The 21,959-nt window shown below is 40.0% G+C and overlaps 1 protein-coding gene across 5 annotated transcripts in view; it reads right to left on the reverse strand.

Annotated features, from left to right (window-relative positions):
- LOC126259326 (condensin-2 complex subunit G2-like) overlaps positions 1-21,959 on the reverse strand; it is a 306,542-nt gene that overhangs the window by 37,702 nt on the left and 246,881 nt on the right. For all 5 annotated transcript variants that reach the window (XM_049956017.1, XM_049956015.1, XM_049956013.1 and 2 more), the window contains one exon: positions 13,744-13,910. In XM_049956017.1, coding sequence (XP_049811974.1) covers positions 13,744-13,910 — 167 coding nt within the window. The remainder of the gene's footprint in view (positions 1-13,743; positions 13,911-21,959) is intronic.

Below are 21,959 nucleotides of genomic sequence, written 5' to 3' on the forward strand. Positions count from 1 at the left end.
TAAGTGGCAGAGCATTGGGGTGAAGAGAGCAGCAGATGAGGCACCTGTCAGCAGATGAGGCACCTGTATTTGATCATCACAAGGGTAAAGCATTGGAGGTGGTCAGCTGTATACAGCTGCAACTGCAGTGAACAGGACACAGGATGAGGCACCTGTAGTTGGTTATCGCGAGGTTAAAGCAGATGTCTCATCCCCAGCACTATTCGCACCAATGCTCTGCTATTTATTATTTGCTGAGACTTCCTCTATTCATGGGGTTTGATTATGTGACTGGTTGGGGGTGTCTCCTTTATTAATGTGACACAACTAACAATCTGAAGATGCTGTTTTAACACAGCAAAACCAATCGTTACTAAATCATAACTCTTTGCAGTTTATTCAAGTTCAATTTCACATGAATTTCAATGGCTATAGTTGCCATATTATAAAGTTGTATGTATCTGAGACCAATTAGGGCACATAAAGTGTCTATTAATGTAAGGCCTTCCTGAGTGCCACTACCCAAGTCACTGACCTGCATCACAAACTTATAGCAAGGAAAGCCACAATGCATGATCTGTCATAGAGTCTGTCATGATGACGTAGGGCAAGTTAGCCCGCACACCAAATATTAATCTGAAACGGTGGGGGCAGCACCTATTTTGATGGCAGTGCTATTAGATGAAAATCTATGGCTTTGTCAATTTCAAATCTCCTCTCTAGAGAAAATGTCACCCCATCCTGTGGCTTTTTAAAAGCTTTTAGAGGGGTCCTACCCAAGACCTGGAATGTGAAACATATTTCATTAAATTTCACAAAGACATTTGTTAAAATGTGTGAAAACTTAGGAATGATTTTATAAACAACAAAAAGCATTAACTCATTCACAGAATTTCACTATGTAACTTTTCATCTACCACATAATTGTGTGTTTATATGTGCACCACCAGTTTCAGAAAAACCCCGCACAGTGTAGAATTTCCCTTAACCCTCCCAAACTGTGTGTAGGCCACCTTTTTAAGAACTAACCTCTAAATTTTTGTGCCCAAAGTTAAATGGATAACGTGAAAATTATGGCCTTAGACTCTGTTGAAGAGGAGAATTGGCACAAAATTTCATTCTAACATTATGAGACTGCAGTAGTTTGTTGGTTATGATTTCGAGCTGGTTGCTAAATTCTTTGTGGATATATACTAAAAGTCTACAACTTAACATAAGTGAAGGGGTCAAACAGAAACACAGCTTAAATTCAGTACTAATGCTTTTTCATAAACACCTTTATAGGATCAAAATATAAGATAAGTAATCAAAAACCTATGACAATTATATCCATCCTAATTTGCATGAAGATTAAATGGAAAGCAGCACCACTCTCACATCAGTTAAATTAAATCTTTTCCTCTTAATAATTTACTCTCTTCCAAAGTTCAACGATAACTGAAAACTATGTAATCTTGTAATTCCTGATTGGAACAGTGACTGGAAGTCAGTGACTAAAACCCAGAAGTCCACACATTCATTACCAGTGGAAAAGGAGATGAGACAGATGATTGTCCTACATTCCACAAGTGGGAAATCAAATTGAACTATTCTGCTGATGCTGTGACTTATGCTTACCATAAGTACGACTGTGCTGTGCTGAGCCACGCATTGCAGATGTGCTTGCCCCTTTGTGAAGAGTCATTAGCACCTTTGTGGGTCTCTAAGATGTGGCTGCAACTACTGCACAGCTACGCCAAGTCAATTAGCACACCAAGGCATTCCAGTCTGAATTCAATGTGTGCACTCTTGTGTCCTACCCCGATCTGCTTCCCTTACAGCATTCACTCACGCCCTGCCTCTCCCCCTTCACCACAAAGGTACCAGTTGCCAATCACAGAACTGCTGTCCAATCACAAGAACTCCATCTGACAGAGAATTCCACAAAAATAGCGCACCTTCTTCAGCCTCCAATGACAAAATGAAACCCTCATCTACTACCAAGAAGTACTCATTTCAGTCCTGTGATATGACATCACACATCTTTATAACACCTGAAAGTTCTCCCGCCAATGTTCATAGCCTCACAACAGGGTTCAAGAAATTCAGAGAGTATCACTACAAGGCTAGAGTTTGTTTCCTGTGGTCCTCGCTCTCTACAAGCAGCAGATACATATCTTCAAAATAAGTCATAAAACACGGAGAAGCACCCCCAACTCCTGCACTTGGCATCATACTGCTCTCCTACTGGACATTAGCCACCAGCAGTCATGTGGGATGACAATGCCTGCCACCCCTTGTTGGTTCCAGGTTGACCTCACTTCCCAGAGAGATAAGACATGAGAACTTACATCCCTCGCTAGAGTTTTTTCTGACTCTTGTTCCCGTGAGCTACACCCAAATGGGGAAGGAGAGAACTTATAAGCCATATAGAGCAATTCATTTCTAAATTCTCATCCAATGCTGAAATTATGTGAACATTGTGCAACACAAACATGCATGACATAACAGCACCTGTCAAAATCAATTTCAAACAACTATTGTCACTGCAAATTTCCAACAAATTCTGTCTCACCCCCATGATTTAGGATTTCTGTTAAAACTGATATGGTATATCAGATTGAAAGTTATTATGACTGAATGATGTGACTGAAAGCATGACGTGTAGATTGTTTACGCCGTAACTTCCAGCATTCAAAAAAAGGGGCGATGAAACATTACATTTTTAAGTACCCTTTAAACCACTCTGTACAACAAAAACATACAGAAAACCAGAGATTTATTTTTGTCAAAGATGTCAAACTTCTTGTGAATTTTGTACAACTGCTATTCTGTGTTGTTTTAACGAGTTAATTTGTAACTTCATTGGTCCTATAAACACTCTTGTACCATTCTTCTTGTGGGAGCTCAAAGATACTGGACGTCAATGTTGTGTACTCATGTTTTCTGACAACAATTAACTCATTCATTATACATAATTGTCATTACTGCAAAACCAATTATCTTCCTCATTTCATTGTCATGAATATAATTTTCACATTTGTGTAACTTATGTCGGCAGACAGAACCCTTCTGAGGTTAAATATGCCAAAATTTTCATTATCTTACATAATTTTCCATGTACACTGACTGTCACACATCACTGAAAAATGACACCACCCAATATGCTCACTGGCCCGATGCACCCCACATTTTTCTTACTAAAGGGGGTATATTTAAATATCTATAGTTTTTCAGAATTATCAACTTACCTGCACCTTACAGTGTTCTATAAAAGAAATTTTTTTCCACCAACACTGAGATGTAAGCTTGTCACTAAAATTAAATTATGTGAAGTCCAATGAAAAATTTTTTGTGTTGTTGCTTGGTGAGAAACTTTTCATTGAAATACATCAGTATCCTTTTCTCTCACATTTCTGTGCCTTTTTAACACATTTGTGCATATTTCTGCCTGGTGTCATGCAATTTCACATATTTTTATGTATTTTACATATATGGACATCTTTATGCATCTTTGCACTTATCCAGTTCCTCTCACCACCATCAACAACTATTTTGCCCATTTCTGCATCATTCCCATTTCCTTTACACCATTCTTGCCACAATGGACCTTTGATCCATCTTTCTGCATCAATTCAGAAAAGTATCCCTTTCCCTGGCTAAAACCCAGTCCAACATCCTGTTTCTCAAATGCTGCCTAAACCATGGAATCCCCCAATCATGCTAAAAGTAAGGATTCTTTTCTCTGGATCCCACCCCTCCTTTCATAATGACTTACACCTTTTCAGATTCCACCAATTCCTGGCTCCCACAAACCTGGTACTTCAAAAACGCATTTCCATGGCACAGGGATCCCACAACCACCTCTGCTCCCTCTGTAAGATACTACTATTCTGCAGTCCCTGCCCCATACATCACATCTCTGAAATTGAATTCCTTGCTTCCAGACACCACCTCCATAAGTTATTCAATCTGCTAACATTCTAGTACTGCCTCAGGACACCACTATCCAATTCCTATTGTACTCACAGTGTTCCTGCTTGTTCACCCCCCCCCCCTCTCCCATAGCTGATAAACCCTGCCTAGCTGACCTTTTCAACTTGCCACATCCCAAAAACTCTCCACCAAATCCAGAGCCAAAACATTCCTGTAACACAGTTGTTAACCTTTCCATCCAAACCCTCAGCTCCACAGAAGTTTCAGTCCTGTCCAAAGGTCTCACCTTTAGCCATACACCCAAATTTAATAATGTTAGACTTATCAAAGACCTATTCTCCTTTTCCCGATCTCTGCAATGGAAGCACTTCTTTGCTGCCAATCCCTCCAGCCAAAACCATCCTAATTCCAACATTGAACCCTGCCTCTTCCAGTTCATACCACCATCCAACTGTGATCCTCCCCCTCTGCCACCTAACCACCTGTTGGTCACCTTCCAGGAATTCCTTACCCTCAATTTGGCCTCACCATCCTTCCCCAGATTCCTTCCTCAGAACAGAATACTGTGACCTTTCAGTAAAAGAAAGAACAGCCATACACAATCAAAAAACAAATCCTGACTAATCATCCTACCTGTAGACAAAAGGTTCCACTACAGTTGTTATGAATTGCAGTGACTGCCTGGCAGAAGGCCTCTGTCAATTATCTGATTTCTGGTTCCTTCAACCCCCTCCCCAAGCCAATTACCTGACTCCTCCACCAATAAACTCTGCTACAATGATCCCATCCCAGAAGTCCGACACAAACTCCAATCCCTGCTTTAAGCCTTAGGTCCTTCCCAGAACATTTCCCTCTTCAACCTTGTGACACCCCACATATCCATCTACATGCTCCCCAAAATCCGTAAACCCAACAATCCTTGATGACCCATTGTGGCTGGTTATTGTGTCCCCACTGAATTAATTCCACAACCTCCTTCCCTTTCTCATCTCCCACCTTGTTTATTTGCAGCCCTCTGCCAATGCATCCGCCCATCTTTCCCCGCTACTCTCCTTTTTTGCTCCTTTTTCCCCACCTTCCTGTCCCACTATCTCCTGATGCTACACATGCTGGCATTCTAGTCCCTGCACACTCTACCAGACAGCATTCATCTTTCTCTGCAGCCATACACTACTATACCTTCCCCTTCCCCGCCCCCTCCAGATTGGTGCGTGCATCTTACATGATAGTTGCATTCTGGACTGAGATGCTGGAGCTGCCAGTTGTTTGCGCGTGAGGTGTGCTTGCTTGTGTGTGCAAATGGTGTGTGTCTCTCTTTACTGATGAAGGCTGTTGCTGAAAGCTCTAAGTAAGTGTCTTTTAAGTGTGCCTGTCTGCAACTTAATGTCTCTTCTTTACAGTAAGTAGCATCTGTATTTTCCTACATTTTTAGTATCCAAAAAAGGCATATGTCAGGTTAAAGAAGTTTATAACCATTAAGGTCAATCTATTTCTACTGATTCAGCTACTCTTATCAGGTAACTAGTCCAGTGTCTTCTCAGATTTGTTGGTTTAACAAAGTCAAAATGGCTTTGACTCCAACATAACACTAGCCTGTGATGGTTCTGTTTTGTAACTTTTAATGATTGATTCCTATGTATCTTGGTGCACTGAACTTAAAAGTGACCTTAGTTCTGTTCCATAACATCAGAATTGTTTTGCAAATTGCAATTTGCCAAATGTAGTATATATCAAAAAATATCACAAACATGAGGCTTAATGACTGAGTGTAACAGGTTTGGTTCGTATAAAGAGTATTATTTTGTGACTTACAATAGGAAATAACAAAATACAATAAAGAAAATATGAAACTTGTGATTCTAGTCCTTGCGTCAACATCTCTTTGGACCAGCCATGCTCTATTTCAGGACTTTCTGTGCATGTGCTCCTCTGGGATCATCTCTGTGCAAGATCCAGCAACAGGCCACTATCATTGTAGCATTCCATCTTCCTTGGTAACACTTTTCAATGTCTTTGATATCATGATGGAATCTCTCACCCATCTCTTCACAAACAGCATCCAGATACTCAGGAATGTAGTCGAAATGTGAACAATGGAAATGAATATTCAAAGTTGTAGCCTAATTCAATATATAGAGGTGGAAGGAGAACTTTTGTCAACTCAATGAGAGGTTTCTGGAACACATTTTTTATTGCAGGTTCCAATGAAGCTTGTTGTGATCAATCTTTCTGTTTCAATGATTTTCCCTGTCATTGCCATCCCACTCATATAAGAAAACAGGAAACTTGGTGTAAATGCCTTGCTATCCATCAATATTACTTTGAGATCAACACACATGATCCACTTATGAGGGTGGTTTGAAAAGTTCTCGGAATGGAACAGAAAAAAAGTACTTACAACCCCCTAAACGTTTTTCTATTTTTCAATGTAGTCTCCTTGTAGATTAATACACTTGGTCCAACGATGTTCCAGTGCCTTGATCCCATTTCAAAAATGAGTTTCCTCCAGGCCTACAAAATAGTTGTCAACTCCGACTATCAATTCTTCGTCTGAAGTGAATCTTCATCCACCAAGAAAAATTTTCAGTTTTGGGAAAAGATGGAAGTCTGGTGGAGCAATGTCAGGTGAATAAGGTGGTTGCCGTGGCAACGGCACGTGTGCAAGCGCACGTCAAGAGTCATGGCACCCATCTTGCAGATAATGTTTTCATTTCTAATTTTTAGTTAAAATGTGATATACCTTTCAGATTACATCTGTCAAGAGTGAGCAACTTCACGCACTTTCAATCGGTGATCCTCCATGACCATTTTGTGCACTTTTGCAATGATTTCTGGAGTAGTGACACATCTTGGCCGACCACTGCACAGATCATCATCTAAGCTCTCCCGACCAAATTTAAATTCGTTTGTCTTCTTGGCAATAGTTGAATATGAAGGAGCAGAGCCCCCCAGTGTATTCTGGAAATTGGCATGAATGTCCTTTGCTTTCATATCTTTCTCTACGAAGTGATTAATCACTACTCGAGTCTCCATTTTTTCCATCTTTGCAAATCACTATGCGGGAACAACAACAGAGCCACATCAACGCCACAGCTCCCTTCCACGAGCACTGACGTGGCACATGTTTACAGGCAACAATAAAATGAATATCACGTGAACAACTCATCGGGCTAGCACTGACCTCTCGTGGCGATTCCGAGAACTTTTCAAACCACCCTCATCTGACCATCGTACTCAATTTTCTAGATAACAAATTGTAAATTGTCGTATTATTAAGTGTACAGAATGCTTTATAGGTGTTGACATGCACCTGTTTCTGTTATGAAGCACAGCAACTTTAAAGCTTCACTTCAACGAATCAATTAATAGTCTCCAATCAGTGCTATCAAACAGAGTTTTAAACAGTCCACACACATAACTGCAGAATACTAAGTCTCCTTCTGCCAAAAAGTATGGAATAAAACTTTTTCTCTGTACATGAAGCACGAAAATGAAGTGCCAGAAGCAAGAAAATTCTAATCTTTAAGCCTTGAATCGAGCAATATCAAAACATTCAGTTCAGTTTGTGTAAATGATTGGGGTGGAGAATTGCCAGGTTCGTACTCCTCTTCGTTATCTTCAGTTTCTTCACTTGATTCAATTCCTGAATCATCTACTTCAATTTAACATTCTGGTTGCATATAATGATGTTACATGTCTTTTTTGCTTTGACACCATTAACTCGCCACAAATGTAACAAAACGAATCCGCAGACTTTTTACAGCTTCTTGACACTGCGTCAACACTGACAGTTGAGATGTAGAACACATTTAATGATGAGAGTGCTGCTATCTGCCAGTTTATGATGTCAATTATTTGTTTCCAGCGTAAGCCAACAAATGGAAGCCTTTCCTATATATTTAAATCTCTCAGTACATCTTAGATTTTTGAATTTTTTTTATATAACACATTTTGATAATTTTCAGTAGGAAAAAATAGTCTAAATTCCTACTGAAAACATGTCACAGTTGTTTCATTGGTGTCACAGAGTGGGAGGATTTGTATAACATTCTGACAAACTGTGATTTGCAAAAAAATTCTGACCTGATGGAAAAAAAACTAAGGTCTTTATGGATTCAGTGCACAAAAATACACAGGAATCCATCATCATAACTTCAAAAACGTCATACAACTGAAAAATGCAGGCCTGTGTAACGTATGTGTAGTTGTATTCCATACGAAAAGAGGCCAACAGTCAAACAAAATTTAGTATTATTACAATATTACGAAAAGGATAGATTGCCATTCACTAAAAAGTCGAGATGTTGAGCCGTAGATACGAAGAGGGGGAGAGGGGGGGGGGGGGAGACTGCCAAATAAGTAAGCTTTCGTGCAAAAAGGCCTTCACTGGAATTAGACAACATATACCCACACATTCATGGAAAGACACACACACACACACACACACACACACACACACACACACACATTGTCAAAAGCTTCCTTGTTTGACAGTCTTTTTGTTGTGCCTATCTGCAACTTTGCATCTCCACCACATGGTAAGTAGCTATCTATCCTTTTCATAATACTGTCATTATTTCATACTGGATTTTCCATTGTTTAAAATTTGGTATTATGTTATTTTTATTCCACAAGATACTTTTGACTTTTCCTCCTGTTAAAGGTGATGTTTGCATCAGACAGTCCTCTCTTTCTTTGTATGTGAAAGAAATGGCTTTATAATGACATTAAGATTACAGCTGCAAATCAACTCACCATTTCCTACTGCGTGAGGAACTTATTGTAGTATTCATTTGTTGCTTGTACCTTCAGCCCTGATTCTTTCGTTTACTTATGACATTTCTACACAACAATATCATAATAGCACTCAACATATTTGCCCATGCTACTACATTTCTTCATTGTTTGTTGCAAGTTGCCCATGCTGCCATGTCAGCTTCTCTGACTTACAATGGCAAGGGTATCAGGTCACATGGTAATATGTTTTGTGCCATTTCATCTGTTGGACACATTTTCAGAATGGTGTGATGTGCATTTGTGGCATCAGAGAAGAGAAGTAAATTGGTCCACGTGTTACACTTCAACTTTACGATTTTAGGTTCGCAGTGCATGTAAACTTGCTCAGAATCTAAATTCTATAGGTACTTTCAGTGAGAACTGCTGTGCAGACAACTGTGTCTCCTTGCTTAAACTCATCAGTGTACAAAACTAAAAATGAATAAAAAGTTTGTTTGAACATAAAATATGCTGCTCGCGATTTTTGTACCTCGTCAGGTTTACAGACAGCCTGACTCATATTACCGACCAGCGAACACACTTAATCTGACCTCATGGTAACGGTTTCATTACTAATTTCAGCTTCCTAGCAAGCCACAATCAGACAACTTAAATATGTTGACTAGAAAAGTGTCAGTTGTTTAATATTTGTGTGACCTGAGGCACGGTGGTGGTCGGGCGGGGATGATGGGGTGGAGGGATTAGAGGCTGGAAACTGTGGCACTGACCAGACTTCATACATTTGTTGTTCCACCCTATTGTTTGGGGTCCTAAAAAGGCTGAGTATAAGGCTCTTCATGACTGCTTCTGACAGCAGTCTAAAGCCCTTGTGGTGTATTTAGTCCAAGAATTTCAGATAGGAAGGTCATCAGGAGCCGCACACCCTACAGCCAAAAACCACCTGTGGCCAAGCAATGGCTCTGTAAGATAATAATAGACAGGATCTGCCTACCAGCAGGAAATGCTGCTAAGGCACTTTCAAGTTGTTTAGAAGCTTTAAAGACCTAGCCTTGTGAGGCTGCAGTTGTATCCAGGCGAGTTTCTCGTCGAAGGTGAGGCCTGGAAACTTTACTGATTTCTTTAGTTTTAAGAGAGTATCCAACCAGTCACAATTTGGATTGATTAAAAACATGATGATAACAGTTGAAATGTACACATAATAGATTTATCTGGGACAATTTGAAACCTGCAGTTTATGTCTATAGTTTCAGCCCTCTTAACATTAACTGCAGTTGCTGAGCATCACAGGACTGGAATGTGATGGAGGGGGACTGAAATGCCAACAGTAAACAAGGAACTTTAGACATGATATCCGAATTTACACAGTAAATTGCTTTTGAAATGAAGTAACATGTTAAATGCACTCCAGAGGGTCACCATCATTCTTGTTACGTCATTTTATGAACTGTTAACAGTGACACTAAAGTATCATTCTGAAAGGATCACACTATAATTGGAAGACAATCCCAACAGTCCCATTCACACTGCACTGGCTGGAAGTTATCTCTGTTTATATGTATGAAAACAATGAGGAGGTAGCCATTCTAACATATGACAGAGCACTTGCCTATTCCTGTATTACAAGACACAGATAACATATGTGTTAACTACCCAATTTAAAAGGCGTGGTTGTATTCTTTGACAGGACTAGAGCTAAAGTTCAGTTCTCTGCTGATTTCCATCTGTGTTGGATCTGGTAACTCTTTAAATTATAATTAGAGTTCAAAACTTAAGTGCTTTAATGCTGCCACTATATGCGGCTCTGCTAATATTTTACAATCAAAAGGACTCAAACCTCCAGGATCCCATATCTACCAAAGGTTACAGTTTGCCAGAAGGTAATATGCTCACTCATTAACTGAAGATTACGTATTATGTACAGACTCTCACCTACATAAGTTTTATATTGGAAATTTGATTGTCTTTCACAAGAAATTCTCTTGAAGTGTGGATTTTTAATTTAAACTAAATAAGTAATTACCTTCATCTCAAAAAATGAATGCAATGTTGCACATATTTCAGACTTCTCCAATTGTAGGAAGAAAACCCACACAATTAAATTGAAAACATACAAACTTGTGGACCAACATTGCGATTCAAATAAATTTTACATGGTGTGTTAAAACACTGACTGTTTGGTGAAGTCTTTGCTGTACACAATCAGGCAGAGAATTTTCGACATACAATGTAGCGAGAAAAAAATAAATAAAAAATTTTAAAAAATTTGTCAGTAAAGGACACTGAATAAAAACAGTTATATTATTTGGATTATAAAAAAAGAGAAAGTTCTGTATAACATGGATGTACATTGGAATTCTACAAGGGCATGTGGAAAAGTAATTCCTCCGAATTTTTTACGTGAAAATTCTTAAAGCTTTTTAAATGAAACAAACATTATTAATATTCTACATCTTTATTCTTCATGACTACCGATTTGCAGCTCTCTGTTGTGTGAGGGCTCCAAATTGTAGCGCGTAACATGGTGGTGTGAGATGTGTCTATGTCAGTATTTGAGAAACTGCATGCTAGAGTTTCGAATTTGAAGAGTTCGTCCACACTTGGAGCACCCTCTCCTTCAGCATGACAATGCCAGCATCTGCAACAATCCCACACCTTAGGTTCACTGTCATTACCGTATTTACTCGAATCTATGCTGCACTCGAATCTAAGCCGCACCTGAAAAATGAGACTCGAAATCAAGGAAAAAAAAAATTTCCCGAATCTAAGCCGCACCTGAAATTTGTGACTCGAAATTCACGAGGAGAGAAAAGTTTTAGGCCGCACTCCAAATCGAAACAAAGTTGGTCCATTTTAATATGAGACACAATTTAGGTCGAATGAATGACGATACAACTACAGTAGTTTGGTTCGAGTCGTAAACTTACCAGTTAAGCTTTACAAGGTAGCCATTGCTATGCGTCAGGCGCTCCGTCCGTATTGAAACGGGTACCCTTCCTTTTTCACGTGCTTCGTCTGGTTTGAATTGATTGCTTATTTTTCTTTGATCTGATAAGGGCCATTTTCTTTGTTATAGATGTTAACGTCACTCTAAGCTGAAAATGGATTACTGTACTGTGTGATGCATTGTTTGTCGCATTCTGATAGTGCGTGTTCACGGCTTGTCGCCGCTCGCGGCATGGTTTGCTTTTCTGCACGCTACCGCAGCTTTTTTTTAAAAAAAAAAAAAGAAGAGAGGAATTGTCTCATAAGCGAAACAATGGCAAGAGACTGCTATTTGTTGTTACTTACACTGCTGCTTTCTTTGATAATGATCAACAAGAACCAAATAATAGACTGCGTATGATAGAAGATGTTCAGAACGAGAATTTAGCGAAAAATTTTCCCCGTTTGAAAATCTTTGCAGACGCCGCTTTAGTACATTACATTACATTCTGCACAGAAATTAGTCATCTTAGATTTAAAAATCTAGTCAATTGCCGTGCTTCATTTCTGACTGTATCACTATTAGCCATAAGAATAATACGAATATAAACATGACATGATATGTATATTCTTCCGCGTTTGCTGTTGTCTCACTCTAGTTTCGTAGTTTATTAGGCAGATAGGATTTAAATGAGATAGCAGCAAACACGAAAGAATACATCGCAAAATGTTTATATTCGTGTTATTCTTATGGTGAAGAGAATACTGCATGTGATTCACAATTCATAAAAGTTCCTATTAGCAACCATCTCTTCTCACAGGTAGGAAAAAATTCAGAACATAGAGTTAGCCATATTGACAAAAACCCCAAACAGTCTTGCCAGTCGGATTTTTTTAGTACATTGAAATGCTGCTACATTCGAAGATGAACAATACGGAATTTGTATTTACTTCGTTGTTTTGTTGGATAATGTATGAAAATGCAGTGGTCGAAACTCGGGGCGGAGAAAAAAGCTCGTCCGGCGCAGAGGTTTTGGCGCCAGTATTTATCTTTGTGCCTGCAAAGCAAGCCTGTATAGCACTACTGCATATTTTCGATGGCAGAAGTTAGTTGTGGCGGCACCTATCAACATTTTTCAGAACTTCCGCTTACTTTGCACTCGATTCTAAGCCGCAGGCGGTTTTTTGGATTACAAAAACCGGAAAAAAAGTGCGGCTTAGATTCGAGTAAATACGGTAATCATCCTCCATACAGTCTCAACTTGGTCTCATCCCATTTTCATCTGTTTCCAAAATTAAAAGAACAACTTCGAGGACTTCAGTTTCATAGCAATAAAGTGGTGTGAGCAGAGGTGACGTTGTGGCATCATCAACAAAGTCAAACATTCTACACTATCAACAAACTGGTCTCTGATTGGGAGAAATACGTTCTTCACCAGAGTGACTATGTTGAGAAATAAATACGCATACATGAAGAATAAAGATGTAGAATGAAATTTCCTGGCAGATTAAAACTGTGTGCCGGACCAAGACTCGAACTCGGGACCTTTGCCTTTCGTGGGCAAGTGCTCTACCATCTGAGCTACCCAAGCGCAACTCACGCCCCATCCTCACAGCTCTACTTCTGCCAGTGCCTCGTCTCCTACCATCCAAACTTTACAGAAGCTCTTCTGTGAACCCAAGCACGACTCACGCCCCGTCCTCACAGCTCTACTTCTGCCAGTGCCTCGTCTCCTACCATCCAAACTTTACAGAAGCTCTTCTGCGAACCACAGGAGAGCTTCTGTAAAGTTTGGACGGTAGGAGACGAGGCACTGGCAGATGTAGAGCTGTGAGGACGGGGCGTGAGTCATGCGTGGGTAGCTCAGATGGTAGAGCACTTGCCCGCGAAAGGTAATGTCCCGAGATCGAGTCTCGGTCCGGTACATAGTTTTAATCTGCCAGGAAGTTTCATATCAGCGCACACTCCGTTCCAGAGTGAAAATCTCATTCAAGATGTAGAATGTTAATAAGATTTCTTTTACTTAAGAAGCTTTAAGAGTTTTCACATAAAAAATTCAGAGCATTACTTTTCAGCACACCACCATACTAACAAATTCAGGTGGGTGATAGAAAAACGTAAAAGCCAAGAAGATACACAAGGACACAAATGAGTCAAGTTCATTGTTAATAGAATGAAATTTCACTTACGTATCATCAGTTTCCATATCTGCTTCCTTGGAAATCTGTGCATGGTAACTGACTACTGCAGACTCTGCACTGTTAAGCGCACTCTTCAGGCTTTCAACTGACACATACCTCCGGTAGCGTACAAAAAGGAGCAGTAACCCTAACGCTGCTAGTAGCTTTGAAGAATCCTGCACAATAGTAAAATTGAATAAAAGTATATTTTATACATATCCACCCCAAGAAGTGATATGTTTGGAAAGTAAGGTTATGACATATTTCATCAACAGATAAATGCCTATTTACTGAAGAAAAGTACTTGGCATATACACAAGTATACTACCATAGTACACAGGTATACTACTGTGTTTCATGTGACCATCACTGCACTTCAAGCTTCTGTATGCTCGTGGCACACGTTCCTATTGGCTATTAACCTCCTTTGTTGGTAGTGTTTTCATTCAAAATGGTGAAAAGGAAGAAGTTACTCTTCACTATGTCATGACTATGGAATTGGCATCTCGTCAAGAAAAGTCAAACAGCTGCCATAGCATAACCTGCATTTTCAATTCCATTAAGTGGTGGGCTACCCAGATTTCATACCATTTCATAACAGAGTAAGAATTCTTCACCTGCTCCACTCAATCACCCCAAATGAAATTTCTTTTGCAATTTTCAGCTGACCCTTTTGTTGCTGCAGGTGCCTTAAAAAAGACACAGTGCCAGAGCTTGCTCCAGGTGCTGTAGACAACTTGATGTACACCAGTCCATGTTTTTCAAAGTACTGTAGATACATGTAATTATGGTACAGATAGGCCCTATAAATGACAAGACACATTTAGAAGCAGTGTTACTCAGTTACCTGTGGGATGTAGATGCCATAACACATTCACCACATATCGTGCGGCTTTGCTGCATAATGCCCGACTTTTGGCTGTGCTTCTGCCCTATTTACCCAGTGGCTCTTCAGAGTTTCAGTTGTTTAGCTGGAATATGTGGGGGCATTTGTTCTTGGGGTCTCCTTTTGACATTTTTGGTTTCTCTTTAAGTTTCTGGCTATTCTTCAGAACTGGCATTATTGCACAGTGGCAAATATCATAGCAATAACTAGCTTAGAAACCCAGCATTGCCTGGGTATTTGTTTAGAGCTGTGCCCCGGACTTTCTATGTGTGGAATTTATTTTTGACTTATAAAGCTTCTTTGTATTCAATGTTTGGGACACTACGATTGGGGATATGAATGAAGAACTTATTTGCTTCATTATCACAGAGAAGAGCCATGGAGAACTGGTCATGCGAAAAGAAACTGACACTAAGGTCCACACCTGTAACACACAGCCTCTGGCCTTGTTTATCGTCATGGCAGAACATAAACTCACCACGAATTTTACATGTTTAAAGTGAAATAGTAAACTGTCAGGAATAAGCAGGATGTGGGGTATAAAAACTCGCTAGCCTGTGCCACTTCCCATCAACATTTGCACTTCTGTACTGTTATGATGGAGAGAAGTGATGTTCTCGAGCTGCAGCAAGTCTCGCTTCATTGCATAATTGAGACCACATTGTCGAGGTCTTTTAGCCATTCTGGTTTATTCAGAAAGACTGTTCCCTAGGCATTTTTATTTGTAAACAAAATAAAAGGAAAATGTAGTGAGTAGGCAACCACATCACAAAGCAAACTTAATAAATTCATTTTACCTAGCAAAGAATATAACAAAAACCTACTGAAAGAAGCAAAGTAGTGCCATTAAGTTTTTAACACACAAATCGAAATCAGTATATCTGTATACTTTAGCCAAGTAAATTCAGTGCTAGTTTGTATTTGTAGGATAAGACTGTGGTGCTTAATTCTCTCACTGACATAAACTTTCGAAAATACTTCTGGCCTTGAGGCAAAAAAGACTTCCATGGAAAGGAAGCCAAATGTAAATAAAACCTATCACAATTAGCACAGCAACACTGCCTTGTTTTTAATGCACAATGTAAAATTGGTAAATCCCGGTATTCCAGTCAAGTAAATTTGCCGTTAGTTTGTATTCACAAAGATAATATTACAGTGCTTAATTCTGTCACTGGCGTAAATTTCCAAAAACACCTCTGTCATTGAGTTAAAAAAAACTAACAGTGCCATCTATTAGTTGTTTTGTGTGCTATGTGGTGATGCCTGAACTTCCTAACTATTAAGCTGAGCAGACGAAGTTAAAATAAAACTTTAAATTATATATGTTGCCCCATGCGAAGCTCAAGTCATCCACGAAAATTTGTCTAGTAGTTTTGGATATTAGCATGTTCAGACAAACAGACAGCTGCAATAGTTTTAGATAAACTTTAAATCATGATATATTTGTTTCCATGATCCAATTTTGATGAAGTAAAGCCTATACATTACCCCAAGCTACGCTCAAATTACTAGTAAAACACTATGAAAACTCGTCTAGTAGTTTAGGAGATTATAAAGTAATTGGATAGCCAAAAAATCTACTCACCAACCGGCAGCAGGAGACCACATATATAAAAAAAAGGTTTTAGGTATGCAAGCTTTCTTCTGGCAAAAGACTTGAACCCTAAGGAAAAGGAGTGAAGGAAAAGGGCTGGAGAGGTTTAGGACTAGCTCCGGAATCTTGCATACCTAAAAGAGTTTTTTGTATGTGTGCTCTCCTGGTGAGTAGATTTTTTTTTACTATCCAACTACATTATATTGTCAAAAATTGGTTATTTTAATTGTTATATTAGTTTAGGAGATTAGCATGTTCAAACAGACAGACATGAAGGTTTTATGGCTTTATTATTAGTATTGATATAGATGACAGTCAGATGGACATTTTTGTGTCACAAAATGTGATGACTTTTACAAAATCTGAAGGTGACATTCTCTATAGCCTACAGCACATCATTCTTTCCTTCCTCAAGAAGTTGTATTAATTCTTCAGAATTGAAGAGATGGTGAAACTTTCGAAAAAGGAGCAGCTTAGCAAAACGTTTATCTGAATCAATCTGCAGTGAATTTTATCTAGATCAACAGTTTTTCAATGGCACAAGCCTATTTTAGTTAAAGGACTTTATCTTTCAAACAGCTTATTCCATGCAAATCAAGTAGCTTGTGGGTGTAGGTAAATGACTAACAAAGTCTGAAGCCAGGAGGGTTATGGGAACGTAGAATATATTGCAGGGAGAGTCCCCCCTGCACAATTATGAAAATCTGGTGTTGGTTGGAAGGATCCGGATGGCACAGGCTGTGAAGCAGTCTTTAAAATGAAGAACATTATGTTGGGTAGCATGTTCAGCAACTATGTGGTCCAGCTGTTCCTTGGCCACAGTTTGTCGGTGGCAATTCTTGCGGACAGACAGCTTGTTAGTCGTCGTGAAAATATAGAGCGCAGCACAGTGGTTGTAGCTTAGCTTGTAGATCATTGGCTAGTTTCACAAGTAGTCCTGCCTCTGATGGGATAGGTAAAGCTTGTGACTGGACTGGAGTAGGTGGTGATGGGAGGATGAATGGGACAGGTCTTGCATATAGGTCTATTACAGGGATATGAGCCACGAGGCAAGGGGTTGAGAGCATGGGTTATGTATGGATGGGTGAAGATATTGTGTAAGTTTGATGGGTGAGAAGGATAGTGGGTAGGACATTCCTCATTCCAGGGTGCAACGAGAGGTACTCGGAACCCTGTCAGAGTATGTCATTCAGTTCCTCAAGCCCTGGGTGGTACCAAGTTACCAGAGGAATGTTCTTCTGTGACTGGATTGGGGGGGGGGGGGGGGGACTTTGGGAGGTGAGGGCTGACTGGAAGGATAAGGCGCAGGAGATCTGTTTCTGTACAACAAGACTGGGAGGGTAATTATGGTCTGTGAAGGCCTCAGTGAGACCCTTTGTAAATTTCGAGAGGGACTGCTCATCACTACAGATGTGACAGCCATAGATGGTAGGTTGTATGGAAAGGACTTCTCAGTACAGAATGGGTGGCAGCTGTCAAAGTGAAGGTATTGCTGGTGGCTAGTAGGATTCATATGGCCGGAGGTACTGATGTAACCATCTTTTAGGTGGAGATCGACATCGAGGAAGATGGCTTGTTGGATTGAGGTGGAACAGGTGAAGTGAATTGGAGAGAATATGTTTAGGTTCTGAAGGAATGTGGATAGGGTGTCCTCACTTTCGATTCAGATCACGAAGATGTCATGAATGACTCTGAACCAGATGACGGGTTTGGGTGGTTAGAAAGGATTCCCCTACATGGTCCATGCACGGGTTAGCATAGGATGGTGCCATGCAGGTGCCCATCATCATGCCCCAGATTTGTTTGTAGACAGTGCATTCAAAAGAGAAGTAATTGTTGGATGAAAATATAGTTGTGGCATGTAAGTAAATAACGGGTCAAGTGCCAAAAAATGAAAATTTGAGTTAAAGGTGAAATTCCACTGTAACCCCAATGCCAATAACATCTATTCTGATACAAGCGCCGGAACAGTGCAAACAGTATTTACAGCTGTCACAAGGTGGCACTCACATCTAACACCGACATCAATGTTCAAATAACAAGTCATGCGCCCTCTGTTATCTGTTATTGTCTTGGCGCATACTTGCGTCAATTGTTGACAGTTGAAGCAGCTCTGTGGTTTGTTTGCAACAATAGGACACTGCTGAAGTAATTATTACAGATACATAATACACAATGTTGAAAAATGGAAAGGATAACTGCACCAAAACGGAGGAAAAGAGGTGAAGGTAGTGTTCAAACTGAATAGAAGAAATTACACAGTGAGGGAATGGAATATACTCGAAAAGGCAGCACTGTGGTTCCAGCTAAAGAGGCTCCCAAGCACCAGGTAGGCCTTGATTGCTGTTTTAATTTTAATTACAAGGGTTGGAATCTGAATAAATTATGTTCTAGTATTTTAATGCATTTAATTTGTTATTGAAACGAATTTCGTGTGGACAAAAATCATCTTTTTGATTATGAGGTCATAGTTAACTACTTCCCCATGAACCATGAACCTTGACGTTGGTGGGGAGGCTTGCGTGCCTCAGCGATACAGATGGCCATACCGTAAGTGCAATCACAACGGAGGGGTATCTGTTGAGAGGCCAGACAAACGTGTGGTTCCTGAAGAGGGGCAGCAGCCTTTTCAGTACTTGCAGGGGCAACAATCTGGATGACTGACTGACCTGGCCTTGCAACATTAACCAAAACGGCCTTGCTGTGCTGGTACAGCGAACGGCTGAAAGCAAGGGGAAACTACAGCCGTAATTTTTCCCGAGGGCATGCAGCTTTACTGTATGGATAAATGATGATGGCGTCCTATTGGGTAAAATATTCCGGAGGTAAAATAGTCCCCCATTTGGATCTCCGGGCTGGGACTACTTAGGAGGACGTCATTATCAGGAAAAAGAAAACTGGCGTTCTACGGATCGGAGCATGGAATGTCAGATCCCTTAACCGGACAGGTAGATTAGAAAATTTAAAAAGGGAAATGGATAGGTTAAAGTTAGATATAGTGCGAATTAGTGAAGTTCGGTGGCAGGAGGAACAAGACTTTTGGTCAGGTGATTACGGGGTTATAAACACCAAATCAAATAGGGGTATTGCAGGAGTAGGTTTAATAATGAATAAAAAAATAGGAGTGTGGGTAAACTACTACAAACAGTATAGGGAACGCATTATTGTGGCCAAGATAGACACGAAGCCCACGCCTACTATAGTAGTACAAGTTTATATGCCAACTAGCTCTGCAGATGATGAAGAAATTGAAGAAATGTATGATGAGATAAAAGGAATTATTCAGGTAGTGAAGGGAGACGAAAATTTAATAGTCATGGGTGACTGGAATTCGAGAGTAGTATAAGGGAGAGAAGGAAACATAGTAGGTGAATATGGATTGGGGCTAAGAAATGAAAGAGGAAGCCGCGTGGTAGAGTTTTGCACAGAGCATAACTTAATCATAGTTAACACTTGGTTCAAGAATCATGAAAGAAGGTTGTATACATGGAAGAATCCTGGAGATACTAGAAGGTATCAGATAGATTATATAATGGTAAGACAGAGATTTAGGAACCAGGTTTTAAATTGTAAGACATTTCCAGGGGCAGATGTGGACTCTGACCACAATCTGTTGGTTATGAAGTGTATATTAAAACTAAAGAAACTGCAAAAAGGTGGGAATTTAAGGAGATGGGACCTGGATAAACTGAAAGAACCAGAGGTTGTATAGAGTTTCAGGGAGAGGACAAGGGAACAATTGACAGGAATGGGGGAAAGAAGTACAGTAGAAGAAGAATGGGTAGCTTTGAGGGATGAAGTAGTGAAGGCAGCAGAGGATCAAGTAGGTAAAAAGACGAGGGCTAGTAGAACTCCTTGGGTAACAGAAGAAATATTGAACTTAATTGATGAAAGGAGAAAATATAAAAATGCAGTAAATGAAGCAGGCAAAAAGGAATACAAACTTCTCAAAAATGAGATCGACAGGAAGTGCAGAATGGCTAAGCAGGGATGGCTAGAGGACAAATGTAAGGATGTAGAGGCTTATCTCACTAGGGGTAAGATAGATACTGCCTACAGGAAAATTAACGAGAGCTTTGGAGAAAAGAGAACCACTTGTATGAATATCAAGAGCTCAGATGGAAACCCAGTTCTAAGCAAAGAAGGGAAAGCAGAAAGGTGGAAGGAGTATATAGAGGGTCTATACAAGGGCGATGTACTTGAGGACAATGCAAATACGATGCTGTGTGAAGAGTTTGACAGAGCACTGAAAGACCTGAGTCGAAACACGGCCCCGGGAGGAGACAACATTCCATCAGAACTACTGATGGCCTTGGGAGAGTCAGTCCTGACAAAACTCTACCATCTGGTGAGCAAGATGTTTGAGACAGGCGAAATACCCTCAGACTTCAAGAAGAATATAATAATTCCAATCCCAAAGAAAGCAGGTGTTGACAGATGTGGAAATTACCGAACTATCAGTTTAATAAGTCACAGCTGCAAAACACTAACGCGAATTCTTTACAGACGAATGGAAAAACTGGTAGAAGCCAACCTCGGGGAAGATCAGTTTGGATTCCGTATAAATACTGGAACACGTGAGGCAATACTTACCTTACGACTTATCTTAGGAGAGAGATTAAGGAAAGGCAAACCTACGTTTCTAGCATTTGTAGACTTAGAGAAAGCTTTTGACAATGTTGACTGGAATACTCTCTTTCAAATTCTAAAGGTGACAGGGGTAAAATACAGGGAGCGAAAGGCTATTTACAATTTGTACAGAAACCAGATGGCAGTTATAAGACTCGAGGGGCATGAAAGGGAAGCAGTGGTTGGGAAGGGAGTGAGACAGGGTTGTAGCCTCTCCCCAATGTTATTCAATCTGTATATTGAGCAAGCAGTGAAGGAAATGAAAGAAAAATTTGGAGTAGGTATTAAAATCCATGGAGAAGAAATAAAAACTTTGAGGTTGGCCGACGACATTGTAATTCTATCAGAGACAGCAAAGGACTTGGAAGAGCAGTTGAACGGAATGGACGGTGTCTTGAAAGGAGAATATAAGATGAACATCAACAAAAGCAAAACGAGGATAATGGAATGTAGTCGAATTAAGTCGGGTGATGCTGAGGGAATTAGATTAGAAAATGAGAAACTTAAAGTAGTAAAGGACTTTTGCTATTTGGGGAGCAAAATAACTGATGATGGTCGAAGTAGAGAGGATATAAAATGTAGACTGGCAATGGCAAGGAAAGCATTTCTGAAGAAGAGAAATTTGTTAACATCGAGTATAGATTTAAGTGTCAGGAAGTCGTTTCTGAAAGTATTTGTATGGTGTGTGGCCACGTATGGAAGTGAAACATGGACGATAAATAGTTTGGACAAGAAGAGAATAGAAGCTTCCGAGATGTGGTGCTACAGAAGAATGCTGAAGATTAGATGGGTAGATCACATAACTAATGATGAAGTATTGAATAGAATTGGGGAGAAGAGAATTATGTGGCACAACTTGACAAAAAGAAGGGACCGGTTAGTAGGACATGTTCTGAGGCATCAAGGGATCACAAATTTAGCATTGGAGGGCAGCGTGGAGGGTAAAAATCGTAGAGGGAGACCAAGAGATGAATACACTAAGCAGATTCAGAAGGATGTGGGTTGCAGTAAGTACTGGGAGATGAAGAAGCTTGCACAGCTGGGTAGCATGGAGAGCTGCATCAAACCAGTCTCAGGACTGAAGACCACAACAACAACAACAACAGTTAACTACTT

The sequence above is a fragment of the Schistocerca nitens genome, chromosome 5, assembly GCF_023898315.1.
Source record: "Schistocerca nitens isolate TAMUIC-IGC-003100 chromosome 5, iqSchNite1.1, whole genome shotgun sequence".
Taxonomy (NCBI): Eukaryota; Metazoa; Arthropoda; class Insecta; order Orthoptera; family Acrididae; genus Schistocerca; species Schistocerca nitens.